The sequence below is a fragment of the Adiantum capillus-veneris genome, chromosome 10 (assembly GCF_014529385.1).
Source record: "Adiantum capillus-veneris isolate H3 chromosome 10, ASM1452938v2, whole genome shotgun sequence".
NCBI lineage: Eukaryota > Viridiplantae > Streptophyta > Polypodiopsida > Polypodiales > Pteridaceae > Adiantum > Adiantum capillus-veneris.
Genome location: NC_140940.1, coordinates 15,222,768 through 15,248,154, shown reverse-complemented (window position 1 = coordinate 15,248,154; position 25,387 = coordinate 15,222,768). Strand labels below are relative to the sequence as shown.

Sequence of the window (25,387 nt, the reverse complement as noted above, 5' to 3'; positions counted from 1 at the left end):
AGAGAAAGTACATGACTTCCATACGCAATATGAGGGCTTTGGATTGACCATAGATGGTACTGCTATGACTTGGTTCCAGCCATTAAGTAAGAGCTCATTCTTTGACATAGAGGATCTCTTATCCGACTTTGTCCAAGAATTCACCAAACGTGGGATAAAGCATGACAAAGTCTCACAAATATACTCTTTCAAACAACAAGAGAAAGAGAAAGTAAAGGAAGCCGCCTTGAGATTCAAGCAATATGTGGAGAGATGGCCTCCCAGGGAGGTCCCTCAACAAGAAAGGCTAGCGTTGCTCTTCATAGAAGGGTTACTAGATGAGAATCTCAAGAAGGATTTGCATATTCAAAGATGCCAAACTTTAGACGAGGTTATCAAAGAAGTGGTATACCTGGTTGACAATTGCAATATATATGGAGAATCTTGAAAGGATTCTGATACCAGGTCAAGCGACTCGAGGGTGACTACCAGTGTTGTGAACACGGGACCAACAACCCCTGTGCGAACCGCTGGAGAAATCGATGCCCTTATAGAAAAACTCCTTGAGTGTTTCAACAATGCTACATTGGCACCTCAACATGTGAGACAACCACAATTACGCGTATGTCGCATCTGTGGAGGGAGTCATCCCACAACCCAGTGTCATGTGATGCAACCTCAGCCACGTGACCAACCTAGACTGCGGCAGCAAAAGTGGTGTGAAATAGAACAAAAGTGGACAAATCATTCGACGGAAGAGTGCTACAACCAAAGGGGATATGTGAGAGAAAGGCAGTACCAGCCAAACCCTGTGTACTAGCCACAACAAGGGCAAGACATTCCTCCATATCAGATGAATAGGGAACCACCACCACCACCTAGATATGCCACAGGACATCCAAATGTTCAGCCAGGGCTGGAAAGAGCGAAACTTGTCCTTGGACATCAACCACCACTGCCAGGGGAAGCCCAGGCAGCAGTCAGGTACGTGTATACAGATCAGCCAATAGAGGAAAGAGCCTTAGTGCCTACAACGCCCTACCACACGGACGAGAACTATGGATGTGGTCAAACTGTAGAACTCAATACACGAGGGGGGGAGATGTATGATCCATGGATGTCGAATCCTACCACCAGTTACATTCCACAACCAGACACTTCCATGATGTCTAACAAGGGAGTGACTGTGGGTCAAGGAACTTTGATGTTCATAGCTAATCAGCAGGGAGGAATGAAGCCAAGATCTTATCCTCCAAGGCAAAATTTCACCCCGCAACCTCCTCAATAACCACCAAGACCATTGGGACCATGTTACCGGTGTGGTGGAGATCATTTGATGAACAATTGTCCAGTGGGGGAACAGAGTATCAAACCTCAGTGTAATCAATGCGGAATCACCCACTTGTATACCGACTATCCAAACGAAACCGACAATAAAGGAAAAGCGACCATAAGTAAGATTGGAGTGATACCTTCTTCGAGTGGATCGAAGACTGAAGCGACTATACCTGTCAAGGCAGTTACACGAGCTCAAGCTAAGGGGAAAGAAGGTGAGAAAAAGGATGAAGGCCAAGAGAGAGCTAGTCAAGCTCCTAGTAGAAGGGTAGAAAGACGTAAAATCCGCTCTAAGGAGAGAGCTAGAAATCATCATAAATACAAGACTGTATTTGCTGAGCTTGCAAAAGCTCAAGAGCAATTGCAACAACATCTTTTTGGAGTAGCATCTGATTCTGGGGAAGTAGAACCAAACAAGATAGACAACACGAACTGCCAAGAAGAGAAAGATAAGGAGAGCAGTAGCCTAAGTTCAGGTGAATTAGTCCTGGTTGAGAAGGTGTGTGAACCCTTAGATGCTATAATAAAAGCCTATGAAGCCAGGATAGAAATATATCAAACTCAGGAAAATCAATGGCTGACTTATCCAAATCTGGAGCTAGAGAAATAGAGGTTTGAAATGTGCAAACAATTGATCCAAACAGCTCAGGAATTATTAGAAAAGCCTCCTACGATGCTAGTTGAGGAAAGGATAAGTCAACAACCTCCATTTGACCTAAAGTGTGATATACCTGAGAGGTGAATGTTCCAGAAGCTAGCTTCAAGGAACCAGAAGAGAAATCTGATCCACAAGTAAAGATTGAAGAATTGCGGGCTGAAGAAGAGAGAAAAAGACAAGAGTTGGACCATAGAGTGGTGGAAAATAGCACATACAAATCCATCTATAACGAACCACCCATGGCACCTGAAGTCATAGATGATTGGCCTCATAAATTGTGGGAGCTAATCAGAAACGCCAAAGATGGAATCATGACACTTGAGTCAGCTCCTCTAGAGGAAGTTGATGTAGAACGCCAAATGCCCAATCTAGATGCTGGGTCGATGTATGGAAACATAGGGTCAGAAAAATTGACAGAGAGCATAGATGAAAATATTAAGGAACTCCCTGCTTATCAAGGCGAATATGAAGCCAAGTCTAACATTATGATCCTTCCGTCTCAAAGAAAGTCGTTCAAGCCAACCTTAGACTCAAACGCGCTTCATGAGTTGCTGTCCACGCAAGTGAGATGCACTTTAACGTTGGCAGAGCTGCTCAAGATACGACCACGTGCTTAGAGAAATTGGGTCTAAAGGATTCGCAAGAGACGCTTGAAGCAGAGTTGGGTGACGATCAAAAGACAAAAGCTAGTGTCAAACCTGTACCAGTAAACAAAGTTGGAGATCATTGTGAAGGTGAGGAAGGCAACACGATGCTACCACTGGAGTTCAATGACGTCAAAACCATGGCAATTTTGGATAGTGGAGCAGGTGTAGCCATAGTCACAAAAGATCTTTGGGAGAAATGGGGTAAACCAGCACTGCGAAAGACCAGAATGAAGCTACAATTAGCCGATGGTTATGTCGAAAGACCATTGGGAATATTGGAAAAAATCATCGTAACGTCATGTGGTATAGAATATGAGCATATGTTCATAGTAGTTGATTTCGATGACAGGAATAACTATGAAGTTATTCTTGGAAGATCCTTCATGCGCCAGCTCATGATGATACAAGACTGGGGCTACAACTACCTATATCTTCGCCACATGGACAACATCACAAGGATAAACCTCAAAGATTACTCTTATCATGATGTGCAGCGAACACCTGTGGAGGATTTTGACTCAGCCACAGTAGGATAATTCCAAAATTCAAGCATTTCTGGTCGAAAAACCTCAACTATGGATGTGCGGAGCTTCAGACAATGGAAGCTTGGATAGAAATGAGTGCAAACTGGAAAGAAGTGTAGTGGATGATGCATATATTGCAGAGCCATTTCCAGAAGAAGCCTTCGAGACTTTGGAATGGATGCAGATCTTAGCTACACTTGATGTAAGCACTAACGAGACCACTCCCACAAAGTTTTGTGACAGTGAAGGTTTGGACTTAGTCCCCCTATGCATGCTAAAAGCACTTCACACGATAGACAAAGGCAATGAGGAGACTACAATGGTCAATGAAGTCGATGAGATAGAGAAGCAAGTCCAATGCCTGACAATTCAAGACAAAATCTCTATCAGATACTTAACTCCTTGCTCTTCATCTCAAGAGACGATAGACGACAATGAGTCAAAAAACGAAGGGATCCAAAGAGAGTGCCTCTTCATAGAAGATGCAGATGACGAACACTCGAGTGGGAAGCATAGTGAGTCTGAGGATGAAATGTCCTAGGATTCCTTTGATGATACCTAGACCACCCCACTATAAATTGCAGCGCTACAAGAGGAAGATCCAGAGAAGATACAAGAAAACCAACCCGATGCCAAAGCTAGAAAGCGAATTACAGTTCTTAATGCTAGTCAAGGCTGAAGACTGCATTAAAGATGGGGTAACGGGGATGTATTTCAGAGAAACAAAACGAAGAATAAAGAATTAGCCACCTAAAAAAGAACCTGAGACTAAAAGCAATATTTCCGCTAACAAAGTGCGATGTGAACGACGACGAGAGAATTTAGCCAAGAAAATCTTGCACACCAACGAAGAATGGACCACAGAGCTATCAAATAGCATAGAAGGAAGAAGTTCAGTGCAGGATGGAATCCGTGTTCCTCCCCACTACAAGCGATATTCTATTCAGGATAGGCGTGTATGTTTGGAACAGCCTGTTCGAGAGAAGAAACAAGTTGGGACATCGTATGATGGTCCTGAAGAAGCAAAGAGAATTGATTTGGCAAACCCTGGAGAAGAGCCTAAACCTACCTACATTGCCACGGATCTTACTCCAGAGGAAGAGTTAACATTAATCGATGCCCTTAAGGAGTATAGGGATGTTTTTTCTTGGTCTTACAAGGACTTGAAGGGTGTGGATCCTGTTATCTGTCAGCACACCATTCCCCTAAAAGACGATGCAAAACCTAGCAGACAACACCCATATACGTACAACGAAACCTTTGCTAGAAAGATAAAAGAAGAGATAGACAAATTTATGGAAGTAAAATTCATCTATGATATTGAACATACGGAATGGGTGTCACATATTGTGGTTGTCCCCAAAAAGAATGGCAAGTTACGAGTATGTGTCAATCTTAAGAAAGTGAACGCTGCTACAATCAGGGATAACTATCCTCTTCCCATAACCGAACACGTGCTAGAGAGAGTAGCAGGCAAAAGAGCGTATAGCTTTCTAGATGGATTCTCTAGTTACAATCAACTGGGGATCAAGCCAGAAGATCAACACAAAACCGCTTTTGCTACATAATGGGGTATATATGCGTATAGAGTGATGCCATTTGGGCTCACCAATGCACGAACAACCTTCTAGAGACTGATGAGTCACGCATTCAAGGAGTATCTTCGAAATTTCTTGGAAATCTATATGGATGACCTGTGTGTCCATTCCCTTGCGAGAGATGAACATGTAGTTCACCTTAAGAAAGTCTTTGAGAAGTGTAGAACATATAGAATCTGCCTGAATCCTAAAAAATACGTATGCTTGAGAGGGTGCATGCAGCTGGTTGTCGAAAAGATACAGCCAAATTTATCAAAGAAGAAGCTCAAGAAGAAGCACGGCTTCGACAAATTAAACGAAAGCAACAGCAACACGGATTCAACAAGCAAAAGTGGACTCGGATGTATCAGATTACTCCTTTTGATCTGGATGATGAAGATGTTGATCCTTGCATTCCGATTGAAGTGACCCTAGATAAAGTTCCAACCTATGCCTTAGTGAATTCAGGAGCTCATTACAACTACGTCACATACAGTTTCTTTAATCAGCTGCCACATGTTTAGTTAGTGCCGGAATTCCACTGCTGTGAAGCCTTCAATAATGCAACTATCATAACCAAAGGCTGGGCAGAGATATCCTTGTATATCAATGGCCTACTGTGCACTCATCAATTTCATGTGTGCGATGTTCAAGATGATTATTCCCCCATCATATTTGGTACAACCTGGCAAAGGAGATACAATGCTTATTTGCACTGGTTAGGTAACCAAATGTACTTTCAAGCAGAGGGAAAGGTGAGAAAACTATTGTTTGCAAGCGAGGAGGAGGTCCCTCATCAGCAACTACGAGAAAAAAATCAGAAATTCCTTCCTCCACCACCTGCACCTAGTTCAGCAAATGTACAACCGTCACAGCCGAAGGAAACTGCTGATGCTGCATGTCAGGTCAGCATTGAAGAACCAGTGTCACAACCTGCACTTCCTCACACCAGAAAAAGGCCTGAACATAAATCCGGAATTCCACAGTTACCTTGCCCAACATACAAGCAATTTTGGCAGCCAAAACAATCAAATCCACAATCTCCACCGCCAAAGCCTAGCCAACAACTTGTCTAGAAAGCGAAGCCACCACTAGTGCCCAACACATCGACAACATCCAGCAAATATAGGTGGACTCCAATCAAACCTGCTAATGTCATTACTCCTATACAGAAAACCAAGCAGGTATGGTGGCCCAAGCAACCCAAGCCAACAGTTGCTCAACCCCCGCTGCCAAAAGGCAACCACACGACAATCACAGCTACTCGACAATTGTGGATACCCAAAGATACCGCTAGAATTGACAACAACTACATTTGGGTAAAGAAGTCAGCAGGCACAACCATCCATCCTCTCTGACAATCCAAACAGTACACCCGAGCCCACCCACCGCCCAAGCAAATCAAACCCAAAAGTCCTATTCACTACAAACAAGTTTGGGTTCCTAAACAACCCACCAAAACTGTCGTCTCGTATAAATGGAAACCCAAACGAAAGATTCCAAACCCGAAACCGGCTACATCCAGGTTGCAATGGCAACCTAAAAAACATCAACAGGTACTCAACACGTCAACATTGGTCAAACCACCACCAGTTATGACCATGTCCGACAAAATTAGTCTCTTGAAAGCATTCTACCACTTGGAAACCTCGCCAGCAGATTCCCTTAAGCAATCTGCTTAAGACCCTCATCTTGCACAGCATTAATTTTTCCATGCATTGACCGAGTATGCATGCATAGGGCTAATTACACGGCCTTGCATAGGCACCAATGTTTTATCCATGCACAGCACCACTAGTATGACACAATGTCGTCCAGGAGGACTCCAAATAGGCGGGGGGGAGGCATTCCAAATGTGGACCCAAAATGATGATAGGACAGTGTATTCAAATGTTTTGCGACTTATTTTGTGTTTTATTGCGAATTTTCTTGACCAAGTTTGCATTTCTGCCCTGAATAATGGTAAAAAAGGGGAAACTGCTAGATATATACCCCTAGGTGTGTGTAAATATGTACAAAATTCAGTTTTTAGCTATCTTAAATAAATACGAGATATCCGGGACATCCTGTGATTTTTCGGATAATTTTTGGAGTGATTTGCTATTTTTTTGCTATTTTTCTATTTTTATTTTCTAATAAATAGTAATAAGCCGCCAAAAATAAAACAGAGATACAAGAAATGTTTCCTAATATTAGGAAACCCGCAGGAATTTTTAGAATGGATTTCCAATGTCAACAGGTCAGGTTGCGGAAAATGACTGAAACCATATTTTTAAAGCGGAAAGGCTCAAAGTGCAAAAGTGATGGAATTTGGCCATACGGTGTCCAAATCGCAAAATTTTCGATCCGTAGGTCATCTAACATGTGAGTTGGGACTAACCATGGGGGTGGTTGCACTCAAAGTGCAAACGTGATGGAATTTGGCCATACGGTGTCCAAATCGCAAAATTTTCGATCCGTAGGTCATCTAACATGTGAGTTGGGACTAACCATGGGGGTGGTTGCACTTGCACATCCTAAGCCCCAGGTATGTATACCCCAAGACCTCATTTCTAAGCTCATTTGCTACTTGTCCTTGTGAAAGAGAGCTTGAGAGAGCATATTGCGACCTGCTTCCACCTGCCACCTACTTCCACATTGTAGTCATGGCTACCATGAGGGGAAAAATGCAAGAAGGAAAGAGTCCAGCCAAGAGACCCAGAAGAAAGTCCATCAAGCAAGAATTAGAAGAGATGCCCCCTTATACTATCCTGAAGAGGACAATGAAGGAAGCAACCACCTACCTAAAGAGAGAGCTTTTGGAAGCACACATTGCAACCATATATGAGGGAATATTCAGAACCCCAGACAACCAACTGTTGGATGTCCCCCTAACCCTAAGAGAAGTCTACGGGCTCACCAGCCAGCACCAAGATGACTTGGAAAAAGTGGATCTGCATAGATATTTTGAAATGGAGCCGTGCGGAGTAGATTTACAGAGAGCTTATGAGCTTCTGCACGCATTTCAAGCAGATGGCATTGCCCATATCACCAATATGGCCAATGAAAAAGTCCAAGTACACATAAGACAAGAAGTTATTGCAGCTGCACTGAACCTGTCAAACACGGGGATGCCAATGAGGGCTCAACATGAAAGAGAGCCAAATACATTTGTAAAGCGGGATTCAGCCGCTACATTTGATAGCATTATCTGCCAGAGGGCTCGGCTCCCCACCCGGATTTATCAACACTTCTTCCATATTACAGATAAAAGACCACCCCGCTTCACCACCCCCAACCATGCAGTGGCTACTACATTCTCATGGGCTTGCCGACAACATGCCCTTGTGGATATATATCCTCCACAATACATTCATTATAATCTCCTTCACCTCCAAAGAAAGGGCCCTGTCAAATATTTAGCTGCCCCCGAAGTTCTGACAAGAATTGCATATGAGGCCATTGGGGCCATAGCTCAGCTACCACCTGCTCCCTCTCAACAAGATTGGTTACAAGATATTGATTCCTCTGAGGACGAGCCACCCAAGCCAAAGGCTAAGCCAATGAGGGCAGGATTAAGAAGGAGGTTAGTGACAGTGCAAGAAGAGGAGGAGGAAGAAGAGGAAACACATCATGAAGCCTCGCAACCAAAAAGTGATTCTGAAGAGGAAGAACAAGCGGGAACCTCTTCTAAACCACAACCAACACAAGCATCAGAGTCGGAGACTGAGGGAGAGGAAGAGGAACACACCCCATTGATGACAAGGGAAAGTAAAATACCTCCCACAGCTCCAATGCAAGAGGATCCACTACAAAAGAAGGCTCGCCTTGAACGCCTAAAAGAAGCATACAAGAAGCAATGGGTTGTAGCCGGTGACCTTGAGGAGCAGTGGAATCCACGAGAACCATGCGTCAAAAAGACCTCAGTCACCATGGCCGAAGAGGACCTCCTTCTCAAAGCATATCTAAAGGAAGAGGAGTAAAGACTTGCCAAAGAGAGGATGGAAAGAATGGAGGCCTCAACAGCATATGAACCACTTGTAACAGAACAACAGCCTCCATCTCCTCCTCCACAACCTGAAGAGCCACACATCTCAGAAGCACAACCTGCACAAGCAACACAAACAGAGCTTGAGATAGCTAAAGACGAAGCTCAGAAGCAAAAGCAAGATTCAACTCAATTGAGTGGAGAAATTGCGGCAAGAAAGGTATCTGTCTCTGTAACAAGAACTCACATACTAAGTCAACAATATGCAGGACTTGAAGAAGAGGGAGAGCCCGAGGTCCAAAGTGCTCCAATTCTTGTCAACCTCGAAGATGATGAAGCGGCTCCGCCTCCAAAGGAAGAAACTGTCAAGCTTGCTATGCCAGAGAAGCAAAAAAAAGCTGAAAGTCTAGCTCACACATCAATAGATGAATCATCAAAGGCACGAGAAGACACGGCTGCAGTACCACTTATATTCCACACTCCTCCAGCAGTAGTCCCACCGTCGATGCAGACCTTTGGTCAAGGCTTGGACTTCTTTGCTTCTCAGATTACAATGATGACCAAAGGAATGAAGCATCAGGCCAGGCAGCTTGAGCAAGAAACAGCTACAAAGAGCTTGCAGCTTGAAAATGAACTCCAAGAAGTAGCTCAACTGAAAGAACAACTAACCAACACTAATGATGAGCTAAGAAAACTACATACTCAGTTTACAGCAAAAAAGGAGCTGCATCAGAAAGCAAGACATGAGTATAGTGGACTCAAATTTATGTATGATCTGGGCACGGATCACATCACTTCCTTAAAGGCCCAAGTCCAGCTTCAAAGTGAGCTCATCGACAAGATCAAAGGCTATGCAGCAGCCGAGGACACCTCCTCCTCAGATCAAATAGCTATGCAAGAAAAAGATCAAAAGATAGAAGAGCTCGAGAAGAAGCTGAGGATGGAAGCCTTCCAGAGAGAAGAGCTGGTAGCTCAATCTGTGCTACAAAAAGACCAACTCCTTCTAGAAAATGCAAATTTAAAGCAACAGTTGGCACTCTTAAAAGCTTCAAGTTCACGGCCAAATATAGATCCTACATCTACCAGGCATGAAGCCAGGCCACTAGAGAAAGAAGGGACTGTACAACAAGAGATGCCTCCAGAGGAACCAATATCTGTACCTGCTACAGAGCCAGAGCCTACTACAGCTGAAGCAGTAGACAAAGAGCTTACATTGAACGAATTGGCAGAGCTGCAGTTAAGAGAGCGCATGGAGACCCTCCATGAGAGGTATCATTGGAAGAGCCTAAGCTGGGAGCAACGTATACTACACTCTGCAAATGTCGCTCACCTGACTCCCCAACAGATAAATGAAGCTACTCCCCAGTAGATAAATGAAGCTTGGTATGTGCGTATGCTTCCCTTTCCACTGATGAAGTTTGAATCTCTTGATTTCAAGTAGAGTATATTAGCTGAGCTTAAAAGGACGACAGAGGAGCAGCAGGTGCCGGATAAAAGTGTTGAAGCTACATGGCGACCGAGATGGATTAAGAAGCATCCAGAATCTCTTATCCATCAAGTCCACGCACCTAGATACATTAAAGAAGATCCTACAGTCTGCCCCTGTCCGCGAGTATACACATGACAAGAGTTTGAGCACCTTCAGAAGGAGCATCCCACTTGGATGAACTATCCACTACTGCCAGCTCCTAATCCAGGTGACTACCTTACAGAAGAATATATGATCAGATCATTGACTGAAGCTGAGGAAATGTATAGAGGTCTCCCAGACCTATCTACAGGCATGCTAAGGAAAATATGTCGGATGCTACTAACCTGTATACATGTATACCACCAGACGGAGTTAACTGGGACACTCCCTCGTTGAGTTTTTGGAGGGTACAAGAGGCCTATACTATGATCTATCCGGCCAACCAGATGAAATCATTTTGCATGGATTTTTTGCTCGTCTAATGTTTTTGCCCAGCCACTACCTCCAAACATTCGAAGAGGCTTTCTACACCGACTTCTTCTCCTATAATTCAAAGATCTTCAACATCAAAGTCACAGACCTTAGAGCAAGATATGTAAGTTATACAGCGATCGAGTTGAAGCATGGGATCTAGAATATCCCACTATCAGCCATTGAAAAGGAGAAGAAGGCCCAGTTCAAAGCGGCCCTTAAGCTTATGGCAGGGCGTAGATTAGAAAGATGTCCACTCAATTGGACAGATGAAACGCCAAGCGCTTAACACACTCCACAAAAACCCCATGTCGAGGACGACTTGGTTTAGGAGGGGGGGAGTGTTGCAGGTCAGCAACGGTGGATAGCAGACACCACTACATCAAGTCAAATCCCCGCCTTTTTGTATTAATTTTCTGCTCTGAAGCCGAGCTTGTAATATTTTTTCTATTCAAATGTAAAGGGTTTATCTTCTGGGGCCATGGGCTTCCAAGTTGTACTGATTCCCAACTCAAGCACACAATTCATTATTGAGCCATGTATCTATGGGAAACCCTCCTCCCACAAGACCTAAGTATAAAGGTCAAAATGAAGGGTTTTGTAGGATTGATTTTGATGAGTTAAAAAAACTCTCTGTGCGGGTACCTTATCTATTTTTGTGTGTGCATCTTCTTTGATTATCTTGTGTTGCACGAGTCGCATTGCAGAACCGAGACCACAGGTGCGTTCAGCTCATCGAGCTCTTCAATTCAACGCCAACCATTTGCCATGAGACACTACTTCATGAGCATCGACCTACGGACTTACATGTGAGTTTTAGGGAGTTTAGGGTAGATTTCAACGAAACCAACCATAGAGTAGGGTAGCTCTCCCTTAGACGCAGCTGTAGAGATCATCTGGGACCGTTTCCGACAACTTCCATTTTGCTGTCAGACAGTTAAGTGTGTTTTTTGCCAGGGTGCAGAATTCAGGTTGAGGGTCTAAGTAGCTTGGGGACATGTAGGAAATTGCCTGCGGTGAGTTTCGTGTCAAACCGAGGTCATTAGCCCAAGGTTTAGCTTAGTTTCGTGACATAGGAGGTTCTTGGCAGATTTGGGTATTCCTGCACACACAGGACTTAGAGATCTTAGATGACCATTCCATAGGTATTCGACAAGAGGTTGACACCCTCTTGGCGCGCCTCCATGCCCTAATCGGGTCAACGACGTCCCTAGTTGACATTTTTATGTGTTGAGTAGGTTCTCGCTTGCTACGAGCGACACTCAAAAAACACCACCAATTTTCTTCAATGAAGCTCAAACTTCACAGCAAAACCACTCCACCTGGGTGCACAACCGAAAAATTTCTGTTTACCAGCGGGATCGCCAAAGGATGATGGAGCAAAAGATGTCGTGCACACACTCACACACCCGGAAAACTCAACACAACACAAGGAATTTACTTAAATTCCTCACCTCACTCACCACCACTCAAAAGCTCCCTAGAAATTCTACCCCCAAGCTCAATTCAAACTCCAAACGTCTCGACCTACAAGCCCTTGCCTGCCCGCAGACACTACAAGGTGAGTCGAGGTGATCAACACTTGAAATCATGCTTGATGGTGACCAAAATATACAAAAAAACCCATCAAAAACCCAAAAAATACAGCCACAAAAGGCCACTCTAAAACCATTGCAAAAGCTTCACCAAACTCCACTATGTTGGACTCTTTGGAGTAGCACCAACCCTAATGCCACCGATACAGGGTCACTTAGTCTTGCAAAAAGCCGCACCTTCTTCCCTCAATTACTTGCACACACACATCCATGGAAACCTCAGAACTTCCATAGAATCTCACAAGTGAAAAATTGAAGAGAGAAAGCTCTCATTCACTCCTCCACACACTCGAAAATAGGATGCGAACGCGACGGGACTGCACTAGACCACCTATAGGAACCTTGCTTCCTCCCACACACAGAGAGGTGAAAGTGTTGATATTGAACTTCAAAAGTTCTCCCTCAGCCTGGACCATCACGGCACCGTGAGTGATGTGGCAATTTGAATCCATTTCATACCTTTATTGGCCCAGTTTTGGCCAATTTTGACCCTTGACGGGCATTTTTTGCGAGAAAAACCTCAAACGTACTCCAAAATTCACCAAATTTTGTACTCTTGATCCTTGAAATCCAAAGAACTTTTCCACATCCCCACATTCTATGTTTGACCACTTCTAGTGTGGTACACTCATCACCGCAGATCAGGCACTGCAAATAGACAGTTACAGCATGTGTCAAACTTCTCGAGAGGGACGAGAGTACCCACACTTGTTTCTTGCATTATCTACATTCTAGAAAGCTCAAACACATTACCTAGAGACAAAAGAAGCCACCAAGAACCATATCCAAGGCCCCGATACCCTATCCAGGCATATGCGTGTGCCCGACTGCTGACACACAAACACAAATATTTACAATGTGCACACGTTGCATCTTTTTTCAAACTTGAAACCACTTTGCTAGGCTCCCAAATGCATGTATTTACATCCTTTTGTACATATGACCATGCATATACGCACTACTTTGTACATACCAAAAGCGGTCTATCAACATGACAACATTTGGTCTAACAATGTCCTCAGACGAAGATCACTCAAGTGGATGCCTATTGTCTTGACTGTGGTGTCATTTACTTGATCCCCAGCTATCCAAAAAACCCAAACCAAGTCATAAAGAACACAACAAATATCTTAAGAATTGTTCAACTACCTAGTAGCTTGAAAATAAAAATGTCGTACCAATTCAAGTAGTTACAAGAGCACAAGTTCAAAAGGAAGCTGAGAAGAAGCATGAGATAGAGAAAACAAAAATCGACGCGAGTCCAGAGACGAGTGAAGCAAAGATTGATGCACCTAGTCAAAAAACCAAGAGCGAAGGGAATAAAGGCTAGGATGAAAGCACGTAGGGTACAAGAGCTAAAATCCCTAGATGAGGAGCTTACCCAAGCTAAAGAGAAGATAAGGCAACATGAAGAAAGTGTTACACCTTCTCTTGCACAGACATCTCAACCTCCAAAAGAACCATCAATGGAAAGTGAGCCAAAAAGTGCTAGTTTGGGAGGATCAATATTGGTCGAGACGGTTAATGAGCCATTAAACGCCATCCTAAAAGCCTATGAAATACGAATCAAACAACCAACCCCAAGAATAGAGGTGGATGACATATCCATATGCAAAACTATAAAAGGACATGCTTGAAATGTGCAATAAAATGTTTCAAACAGCCCAAGATTTACTAGAACCACCAGTTGGAAAACCTAAGGAGGTGATCCCTATCCCACCTACACCAGTAATCCCACCAAACGAGGAACAAATAGAGTGAGGTTCCAATCACAATAATGGACCAAAGCTGAAGGACTCAACATTAGAACCAAAAATAGTGTTGAATACCACAAATAACTCTTTCGAGGGATTTAACCTAGCTATACTTGAGAGTTGTAAAGAAATAGATGGTCTTGAGGACAAACTGTGGAAACAAGTCAGAGAGGTCAATCAAGCGAGTGAGCTAAGCACACAAGCAAATGAAACGGGTGATGGAAGAGGAGTGTCTCTTCCATCAATAGAGGAATTTGAGGCTGGATCTCAAATGAATCTAGAAGTGGAATTGTATTGGGGAGACAAAGGATCTATACAATCTATGGATAGTCAGCCCCATTTTCTAAGAACACACCCATCCTATGTGGGAGAGTACAAGGCCAAATCAGAGGTTGTTGTAGTCCCATCACAGAAATTGTCTTCCAACAAGGTCATCAATTCAAAAGGGTTGATAGACATTTTTTTAACACCAGTCAACTGTACGATAACGTTAGCCAAGTTGCTTAGCATAGGACCAAAATGGGATACTGTGGGAAAATGCCTAGAGAAATTTGGTGTTAAAAAACCAATGACTCAAATAGAGGAAGGGATCAAAGAACTAGAAATGCCTCAGCTAAACACTAGGCCAGTGCCATTAAACAGGTCGGAGAGTACTATGAGGAAGAAAATGGGAACACCACTCTTCCTGTGGAATTTCAAGGTGTAAAAACCATGGAAATCCTTGACAGCGGAGCTAGTGTATCCATCACAACAAAAGAGATATGGAGGAAATGGGATAAACCAGCAATGAGGGCTACCAGGTTGAAACTGTAGCTTGCAAACAGACACACAAAAAATCCCCTAGGACTGCTATAAAAAGCAGTAGTTACTTCTTGTGGCATTGAATATGAGCAAACCTTTGCTATTGTTGACTTTGGCAAGAAGAACAATTATGATATCATTCTAAGAAGACCATTCATGTGACAATTGAAAATGGTCCTGGACTGGGGTTATGACCATATCTACATGAAACACATGGAAACTACGACAAAGATAAACTTGAAGGACCATAGTTACAGGGATGTAAGGAGAACACATGTGGAGGAGCTTGATTCTGCTCTATAGCAGGATTAGAACTTCCATCATGGTTGGGTAAGCCTAAAGAACTGTGCATGTGTAGAGCTTCACAATGTGGAAGTTTAAAGCGAGAGGAGTGTATTTTAGAAAGGGTAGTTAAGGATAAGGATTATATCCCAGAACCCTTTGCTGAGGAAGCTTTAGATCCACTTGAATGGGAACTCATTTTGGCTACTCTCAATGTGTGCGCTATTCAAGACGGTCCAACAACAAAGTTTTGTGATGAAGATGGTTATGATTTCATTCCTTACTTTGCAGTGAGTGTGATCCAAGGAAATGAAGACAAAGAAGAAGATGAGTTCGATGACTTCGTAGAACACGTAGAGCTTCAATAAGATGAGTTCTATGACTTTGTAGAACACTTAGATCTTCAAGAAGATGCCAACACTGGAAATCTTGACAACCCAGTAGGTGAAATAAAAGACACTTTAACTAATGAACGGTTTTCTGATTGTCCAGATTAAAGATCCAAGAACCAATCTCACCACTACAAGGATGAGTGCATCAAAAATGGATTCCAAATTCCTCGATGGTGGTGCAATTGCAACAAGCATCCTCATATGTGGCTCCTATACATGCAAAAAAGACTCAGTCAAGAAGAACACAACCATGACCTGCTAACAATTCACTAATCAATTTGCTATGAAAGCCCTCCCAGAAATAGCAATCCAAGAGCAAACAAACAATAACCTTCCATAACAAGATAAACCACAAAGGGAAAGTGCTAGAATGAAACCTTGCCAAGGATAGCAGTGATAGTGATGATTCTTATGACATTCCTTACCAGAAACTCAGGTCATCACCATCACTAGCAACTTTCGTGACAACCAAGGAAGGCCAAAAGAAAAGAATGATTCAGAACCAAAACATTTGACAAATTTAGGTACCCGAGAGACAAATTGGCCAAAAGCATGTATGGATCAAGAAGACAAAGATCTCTGATGAAAAATCACAAGATCTAATGCCAACAAAAAAATAGTCGAAGCCTACAAGAACATCTAAGAAAATCACAAAGTGAGAAGCTTTTGCAAATCAAATTTCAGTTCCAAAGAAGTTGATTCAAGAACAAAGAGATCTAGAGTTTATTTGGTTTCAAAAACAATTAAAGTATCAAGTCCCAAAGTTTGAACTCATCCTCAACCAAGAGTACAAGAGATGAAGCAAAGACCGCTGAAGATTCACACAAAGACAAGGTGGATCCCAAAGAAGTCTCTTTCAACACAAACAAGGCAGGGACAAGTATGGGTTCCCAAACAAGCACAATCAATAGAACAACCAGTAATCCCAAAGAAGTGGGTTCCAAAGGAAACCAATAAACCTATTGTCACTACATCGTCACTTGAATTCTTCCTATAGGTACAGTATAGCTAGAAGAGAGCTCACTTCAAATCAAAACCCAATATTGCAAAATGATGCTAAATATGACAACCAACCACAAGGCTAAAATGGATCCCAAAGAAGCATCAACAAATAAGTAAGCCTTAAAAAAATCTCTACAACCTTCAATCAAGAAAATGACATAGAGGCTTCAAAGACCAACACATTGCTTAGAATAGGAAGCCTCGCCACCCAGCAAATGCCAATAAGAAGATTTCTTATACCCACATCTTGCACAACATAATTTTTTTCCATGCATTGATTGTGTATGCATAACATGGCTACATTATAAGGCTTGCATAGGCACAATTTTTAATTGACCAAGCACAACAGATACCCTTGGCGATACCGTGTCGTGAAGGAGGACCCCAAGAAGTAGGAGAAGTGAGGCATCCTAAATGCGGACCTAGCATTATGAATATCAGAGGGAAATGTTTTGTGAGTTGTATTGAATTTTTGTGTTTGATTGTGATGAATTTTTGACAACATTCATAGTATATTCCCTCATAATAGTGTTACAAGAGGATTACAAGGACAAAAGCCATATATGAGCCTCAAGGGGCATGTGTGTAATATACATAGCGTTTAGAATTATGTTAACTTGATTTTGCATGAATTTTGGTTTTATTTTGTTATTTTTGGGATTAAAAATAAATAAATCCATAATCCAGATGAAGAAAAGACTGAAGAGATATTGCACCATACAAAATGATGAAGGTCCAAGAAAATGATGACACTTCACAAAGCATGTCGCAAAATCCATATGCATAATGGGTAATTTCAAAGGGAAGAAAAGAACGAAGAAAAGAACGATGAACGGTAATTTCTAGGATGGACTATAAGGACAAAGAAAATTGGTGATCGACTAAACAAAAGCAGCCGTCAAGCGTAAAGTTGCCTGTCAGACATTTCATGCAACTACAAGTCCGTATACAAGAAGTAGATCTTTATACTGTAAATCTTCTATCTTGTATGTGACTGAAGGAAGCCTAACAAAAAAAAGGGACTAATAATAGTGACAAGAGCATAAGGTGCCAGATATGTCCATCAGTCATTTCCGAGACTAAAATCCAAACCGTTAGCTTGGAAAGCCAAATACAAGTCCAAATCAAGCCAAACTTTGTTAGTCAGCTATGAGTAGAGAATACAAGATAAGGGTTATTAAAAATATTTTAAAAAAAGAGTCCAACCCTAGCCAAAGGTGGTGAGTTCTGCTATACCTGAAGTGTTTCTTGATTTGATTCTTTGTGAAAAAATGGTGAATTTGAGTTAGTATTTTCATGTGTTGATGAACCCCAACATGCACCCATGACAATGTCATCTTGTATGGGTGGGTTTCCAAGCTTCAATCTATCTTATTTTGTGCAAGCATAATGAGAACTACTTACATAATTGTTAATCCATGGGATGTAGCTCACACGACTAATGCATGGAGGGTACAACAAGAACGTACTCACTTATGAAACTTGTACGCAAGATTGTAAATTTCTTGTGATGATTCCTTTCTTTTTTTTTTTGCTAGCCCTATTCCTCATTAGTTTATAACTCAAGATTTAAGCATTTAAATTGCATTTAAGTGTATGATAGGTATTAGGGCAATATTGCTAAGCCTTCAAGGGCATCGTTTTGAGCCAAAATGAACTAGGTCAAATCCACCTTTACACATAATAATTGATTTTTTTTTTTTGCAAGTGGCCAAAATGTAGATTTGAAACCCTAGGCTTGTGTCTTTAGACTATCTGTACCTCACCTACACATTTAATCATGTTTGGATCTTAGTAGCTTGGTAAACTATCACGATTTTCTTGCTAATGTGATGATTGGTTTTTATTATCTCACATGCAATAGAGTGTTGCATTGAGTAAATAGGGAGTGAGTGTGTTTTCCAAGAGATTGACAACCTCTTGTACCCATTATGGACTAGTCATGTCAATTCCTTCTCACGAGGAAGTGCTTGAGAAAAATTGTCACTTGCTAGAACTACTCCTATTGATTGAGTACAAACTATGGGAAAACTATGAATGATCACATAGATAGAACTTACAATTTCTCCTTTGGAGGCATGATATTATATATTTTTTCGTATACATCATTTAGCATATCATATACATTAGGCTCACATTCCCTCAGACACATCGCACCGGGTGGGAGTAGATAAGAGTTGTGGGCTTGTTGTCCAAAAGGACATAGGTATCATCTCGCCTATTTACCTTGTTGTAGAATAGTCCCTCAATGACAAAAGATTTTTTCTTCATATGGTTGTGGCATTCATCCCTTTCAGAGTTTATGGTCAAGTGCTTTGTCTTGGTGCATTTCAGGATGTAGAAGTCTGCACCTAGCTCCTCTAGAATCACTACAAATTTTTTGGCCAACCATGAAGGAATTGCTCATGTCGTTGTGGTGGCTAGCATATATGAGGTCATATTCATCCTCATCCTAGTTTAAAGCTTGTCCATCCCTTTCATCCCTAATTATCATTTGTACTTCCAAGTACTCCCACCCCTCCACGTGCTTTTTGTTTTCACATCTCCTCCATTGACCTTTGATGCACGCATGGCAAAGGCAAGGCAATAGTATGCACCTTAGCCCGTGCATATCTGCTTGACTGTAGCCATTAACACAGTGAAAGGATTGAGACCCTTGATGTGCATGCAATCCCACATTGTGTCTTTGTCAACATCAACGAGCTTGACCTCCCAGAATAAATAATGGACTTTCTTGTCTGTCTGTGGACATTCTTTTCTAAGGGTTGCATTGAGGAATGCAACAACGCTTGATGCATTGTAAAGCACCCATCCCTCAAATTTCAACTTCTCATGTGTTAGAGATCTTTTAAGAACTACACCAGCCCCATTGTGTTCACCCTTCCCATGACCATAAACAAAGAAATTGTGCATCATCTCGATACCGATCATGTTGAATAATTGGGCTACAAAATAGAATGATCACCTTGCTTTGAATTGTGAAGCAACAACATCAGACCACACCTAGTGTTTCTTGAAACTATAGCCTTGACTTTTCAGCCACTCATTGTGCAAAAGAAAATAGTGATGCACAAGTAGATTGTCATGTGTTTTGTCATCAAAGAGGTAGAAGTGACTCGTATTTTGAATGGCACCAAGCACATCACATAATTATGAAATGTGAACCAAAATTGTGACTTGAGTTGAATACCAATGCATTGACTGTATCTAATTCTACACCTTGAAGGAATAGCTCTATGCAAAATCCACTACAAACACCAATACATTGTAAGGAAAGTTATCCAAATATTATTGAATTGTTGAGCTTCCACTTGCTCCATTGAGGCATGCCATGATAGTAGCTCATTTAAAAACCAGTTTGTTATTTGAATGAGGTGTCTTCACCTCGATAATGTATGACAAATGTTAGAGAAAATGACTCTCTCGACTGTTTTCGATGTGGGTTGCAACACTGAGAATGTTGTGGATGAAGGAGAAGTTATTATAGAATCTTCTTTTGAAGACCCTCAAAAAGTCCGTCTGTATGATTACACAAACACTTAGAAACTTCCCTATAGATTTTCTCTGCCTCTCACTCATCAATGTAACCATCCTCATGCATTTATGCCATCGTGTTTTGAATGCTTCTTTGTTCTCTCCTCTTTGCATCCCAATAGTTTTGTAGAACCCAACAAAAGTTCCCTTGGGGTGTGTTGTGTAATAGACAATGGAAGAAGATGTAGGGTCTTTGTACTACCATTGTCAACATCATGTGGCACGATAACAAGGCTAGTGATACAACAAAGAAGACCATCAAAACACATCCATAGTACTCACTCATTGGGGGGGGGGGGGGGGGGGGAGGGGGAGAGAGAGAGAGAGAGAGAGAGAGAGAGAGAGAGAGAGAGAGAGAGAGAGAGAGAGAGAGAGAGAGAGAGAGAGAGAGAGAGAGAGAGAGAGAGAGAGAGAGAGAGAGAGAGAGAGAGAGAGTTCATTAAGATGCTATGTTGTTGAGATACTATAATGGCCAAACAATGAGAAAGCTAGCAGTTGTTGATTATGGCGCACCGAGAAGCAGCTGCAGAGGCTATGAAGCAGAGAGATGGAGTTTTCTGTGAGCCCTAAATCAAAAGACAAGCACAACTAAGGAGCCTAAAATCAGAGGCAATAGAGGAGAAGGGGAGAGAGAGAGAGAGAGAGAGAGAGAGAGAGAGAGAGAGAGAGAGAGAGAGAGAGAGAGAGAGAGAGAGAGAGAGAGAGAGAGAGAGAGAGAGAGAGAGAGAGAGAGAGATGGTACAAGAAAAATTCTAGGGAGGGAGGGACCAATTGAGCAAGCACTTCAGAGTCCAAAAGTAGGGGTAGCCAGAGAATGTTCAATAGTGTTTATCAGTTTTCTGCATGTTTAAAAATTCCAAGGCTGCCTGCCTTACTCCCTTCCTCTTTGCCAAAAATACTTTATTACTTATAACATTTGAAATTAAATAAACCACACCCTTCTCTCTCTCCTTGCAAAGGGGCATCAAGACACTCTTTTTTGGTACCACCTAAACATGCTTTCATCCATCTACAAAATACACCATCAATGCCTAAATTGTAGAGTGCAGAAGTACTGAGTGAAACTGTAGACTACTTATGATCAGTGCCTTCTTCTTATTTTGGGACCAGTCATTTGAAAAACTTCCCAAATGAAGGAAATCATAAACATCTTGCCACTCTATGTCTGGATCCTCTTGAGCTATATTCTGAAATAACTCAGCATCTACTAACTCATCTTAGTAATGATGTTTATGAACAACCCTTTGTGCTTCTAGAAAGGAAGTCTACACCATAGTGTGATTTTCCTAATTTGTGAAATCTTAAATTCAAACTCCATTAGAAACATCATCCACATGATTAACCTTCCTTGTATACTAACTTTATTGATCAGAAACAATGGAGCTTGATGATCCACATAAAAGTAAAATAGTTTTCCCAGTAGATAGTTTATGAACTTGGTGAACTTGGGAGTACCATTCCCATGGAGTAGACTGGGTAGTCCGCCTTCCCATCAAGATGGGCAAGTATATCTCCCATCCCCATGCCAGAAGCATCTACATGTACATGGAAAATCACATCTCAATTTGGTTGGCAAAGGACTGGCTTCATGTTGATTTCATCCTTCAAGCACCAAAAATTCTGCTCATATTCTTCAGTTTAAATGAGTTTGTTCCCTTTCTTGGTTACTTCATATAGAGGTAATGCCTTAGATACAAACATGTGTACAAACCTCCTGTAAAAGTTGACATATCCCATAAAGGAACTTAACTCTAATATTATTGTTGGCACTCTGGCCTACAAATGAACACACTTGTCTTTTTCATTAGCCATTTCAATCCCATTTCTAGACACTATGTGTCCCAAAAGCTATCCCTTCTGGACCATAAACGTTGATTTGAAGGGGTCCAAACAGATCTTCTTCTCTCTACACCTCTCAAAGACCATCTCCAAAAATAATAAATACATTTCTTTAGTGGAGAAGATAGTAAAGTCATCCACAGATATGGCCAAGAACTTATGCAAAAACTCATTGAAAATGTGCATCATGCATCTTTGAAAGTTTTTTAGAGCATGACACAATCCAAATGAAATTACTAGATACATAAATGCTCCCCATTTAGTGATGAATGCAGTTTTGGCCCGATATTCAAATGCAATCTGCAATTGATTGTAACCACTATATCCATCATTGAAGCTGTACATTGGTGGCCAAAAATCTCATCTAGCATCATGTTTGTAAAAGGTAATGGAAAAATATCCTTAATTGTTTGAGCATTTAGCTTCCTATAGTCCACACATACTCTCGGTTTCCTATTCTTTTTGGGAACTACCACTATCAAAAATAGCTAGCAACTACTTGCTACTTCAGTGATGAGCCTTGCTTTGAGAAGATTACATATCTCCTCCTTGAATTTCTTTGCATAATTAGGGTTCATCCTATACCTTTGTATTTGACTGGTTTGGCATCTAATTTTGATGGAATCCAATGCTGACACACTTCTAGATCTACTCCTTTTAGATCTGTATGTTCCCATGCAAATACATCCTTGTATTTTGAAATAGTGCCTTTTACTTTTCCTTGAGCTTTGGCTTCATATGGCTTGTTGATCTTGATCATTCTCGGGTTTTCCTTCGAGACAAGATTCCACTCCTCTACCTCTTGTTAATCTAGAAGCAACCAATTTGGCTCCTTCCTTTTGTTTAGCAACCTCAAGGAGATCCCAACCCACTGTTCATACCTAGTATCATTTGGGAAGAAAGTGAGTTCAAAATAGAAGAAAGGGCATACACCTTTCTTGATTGAAATAATGTTTAGTGAGGGAGTACCTGAACCCATCAAAGAAATGGAAATCCCATCTTCACCACCCTTAGATTGTGGACTAGAATCTCAAAAATTTCCCTTGAACATTGCCAAATTAATGCATTTCCTGGATTTTGAAGTTAGAACCATTATAATGTCTAAATTGTACAGGGTTCTAGAGCTATATTTGGATCTTTGGGCATTTCTCAATGGAGAACTAAAAGTCAGCCTATCACAATTTGCACAAATTTGAGTAGGCCCAATGAAATCCCAATTGAGGAGGAACGCTTGGACCCAAAACCCAAAGTAGATGAAAGCTCAACTATTAAAATACATGTTAACAAGTTGGGGGAATACTTTGAAGTCAATGAATCTAATGCAACCCTACATTCAATACTAAAGGAATAACTGTGAAGGGAATCCTTGATGGTGGTGCAGGAGTGAGCATTGTGACAAAAAGCTGTTGGGAATCTATGTGAAGACCTCATGTTGAAGTCACGAACGTAGTGGTAAAATTGGCTAGTGGATCTATTGTTACGCCTACCAGAATGCTTAAAGATCTCAAGCTCAAGGTCCTTCGACATAAGGTAAGACATACCTTCATTGTTATGGACTTCTCCAAGCATCCTATGTCATTTGAGATTAACTTAGGGCATCCTTTCATGAGGGAAGAAAAAATGGTACATGATTGGTCTAGAAATAAGGTCTACTTACACAATCCAAGACTCTGTCATCCAAGTTGATCTCGTAAGTGATCGAGTGCACCCTTTAGGAACAGGTATATAATTGAAGATAGATCAAACACCACAATTCATTCAGCTCCATTGAAGTACTATTAAACATGTAAAAAGGACATGGATATTGGGGAGACTCTCCTTGTATGGATGTCCTACCTAGAACGGTTGAGTCGGACAACGTTGACTGGGTACACCTCGCAACAACCATAGAAACTTGGGGAAATAGAGGAAGAGGCTGAAGAAATACTGCAGGTTGCACCAATGAATATGTTAAGTGCAATGCACATGTCTTTTGAGGATACAAATAGTGAAGACTTGAATGACATCCAAGCTGCTAGTGCCTCAGAAGATTGTGATCAATGTGACTCAGAGACTAAATCATAGACAAAAATTGATTTTGAGCTTGAAAGGAACTTGACTTGCATATTAGCTTAAGTCAAGAAACAAAACCCTCAAGGCCAAGTACCACGTCATATGACAATGTATCCTAGAGTGAAGAGGGCACAAATGTGGAAAAATCTAGTGATTCCATGATAGTAGCAACCCAAAGTAAAAAATTAGACAAGAGAAGTAAGAGATATAAGAGGCAACAACATCGAGCGAATATATGTGCTAGGATAAAAGAAAATAAGTCCACTCCAAAATGGTTCAGTTATATGGGGGCATGTGATGCTCATCAAAAGCTGGTAGATAATTGGGGCAAATACCTTTGGAATGTCATGTGGTTTAGCCCACAACCCTTTGATGTTGTACAATTAAAGATTGCAAAGAAGCCAAAGTTAATCCGTACTATAAGGAGACGCCAAAACTGGAAGTTAGCTCAACAACAAAGGGAAGCAAAAGTGAAATCACAATCCATGACACAACCAGATCCCAAGAACTTACACCTTGCACCTAAGAATTTCAAATCCTACACCATGGAGGAAGGTAAGGTTGTGTACACAAAGGTCCAAAGAATGCCTACAAATGGAAGTAATGTAGTCTATGATGGTCCGATGATAGTTAAGGAAATAGAATTAGTGGACCCATGTGAGGATTTCAAACCTGTTTTCATTGCCCAAGACCTTACTGAGACTAACGAGGCTGTACTTAAAGATCTTCTTAGTGAATGCAAGGATATATTTTCTTGGACATATCATGATATGAAGGGTGTTCCACCTTCCGTGGTGCAACACACAATTCCCATGATTAATAGTGCCAAACCAATCTAGCTAAGTATGCAAAGGTTGTTCAAGAAGAGATTGAAAAACTTATCCAATGTGGATTTATATACCATATTGAGCACTCAAAATGGGTTTCTCCAATAGTCATTGTGCCAAAAAAGAATAGGAAACTTAGAGTGTGTGTGGACCTCAAGAAGGTTAATGCGTCCACTAGGAGAAATCATTATTCCTTGCCATATTCAAAACATGTGCTTGAAAGAGTTGCAAAAAGGGAAGCTTATAGCTTTTTAGATGGATACTCTGGTTATAATCAAATCATGATTGCACTAGAGGACCAAGCTAAAACCGCTTTTATAATTAATTTGGAGTATTTGAATTTTTTGTTATGGCCTTTGGCTTGAAAAATGCCCCTACTACATTTCAGCGGGTTAATAAACACTGAGTTCAAAGAATTTTCAAAGCTTTCTTAAAAGACCTTTGTGTTTATTCCTCTTGGTAGAAAGCATCTATCATGTTTACAAAAAGTGTTTGAAAGGTGTAGATTGTATCGCATCTCATTGAACCCTTTCAAATGCCAATTTTAGGCTAAGCATGGAGTCATTTTACGGCACGTATAGTGTCCAAGAATGGTATTTCCACAGAAAAAAGCAAAAGTAAATCCATTGCCAATTTTCCACCAGCTACAAACTGTAAGGGAGTTCAAAGATTCATGGGCC

The 25,387-nt window shown here is 41.4% G+C and overlaps 1 protein-coding gene and 1 pseudogene across 1 annotated transcript; both read left to right on the top strand.

The window, feature by feature from the left end:
• The first annotated feature begins 5,082 nt into the window (after window positions 1-5,082).
• Window positions 5,083-5,815, top strand: LOC147448491 (uncharacterized; annotated as a pseudogene).
• A 2,816-nt stretch (window positions 5,816-8,631) lies between these two features.
• Window positions 8,632-10,056, top strand: LOC147448490 (uncharacterized). The gene has a single exon (XM_086521407.1). The coding sequence runs from the start codon at window positions 8,701-8,703 to the stop codon at window positions 10,054-10,056; it is 1,356 nt and encodes a 451-aa protein (XP_086377533.1). The 5' UTR covers window positions 8,632-8,700.
• Window positions 10,057-25,387: the final 15,331 nt, after the last annotated feature.

Coding starts and splice junctions, on each gene's coding strand:
- LOC147448490 (XM_086521407.1), top strand. CDS start 8,701: ATGGAAAGAATGGAGGCCTCAACAGCATATGAACCACTTGTAACAGAA.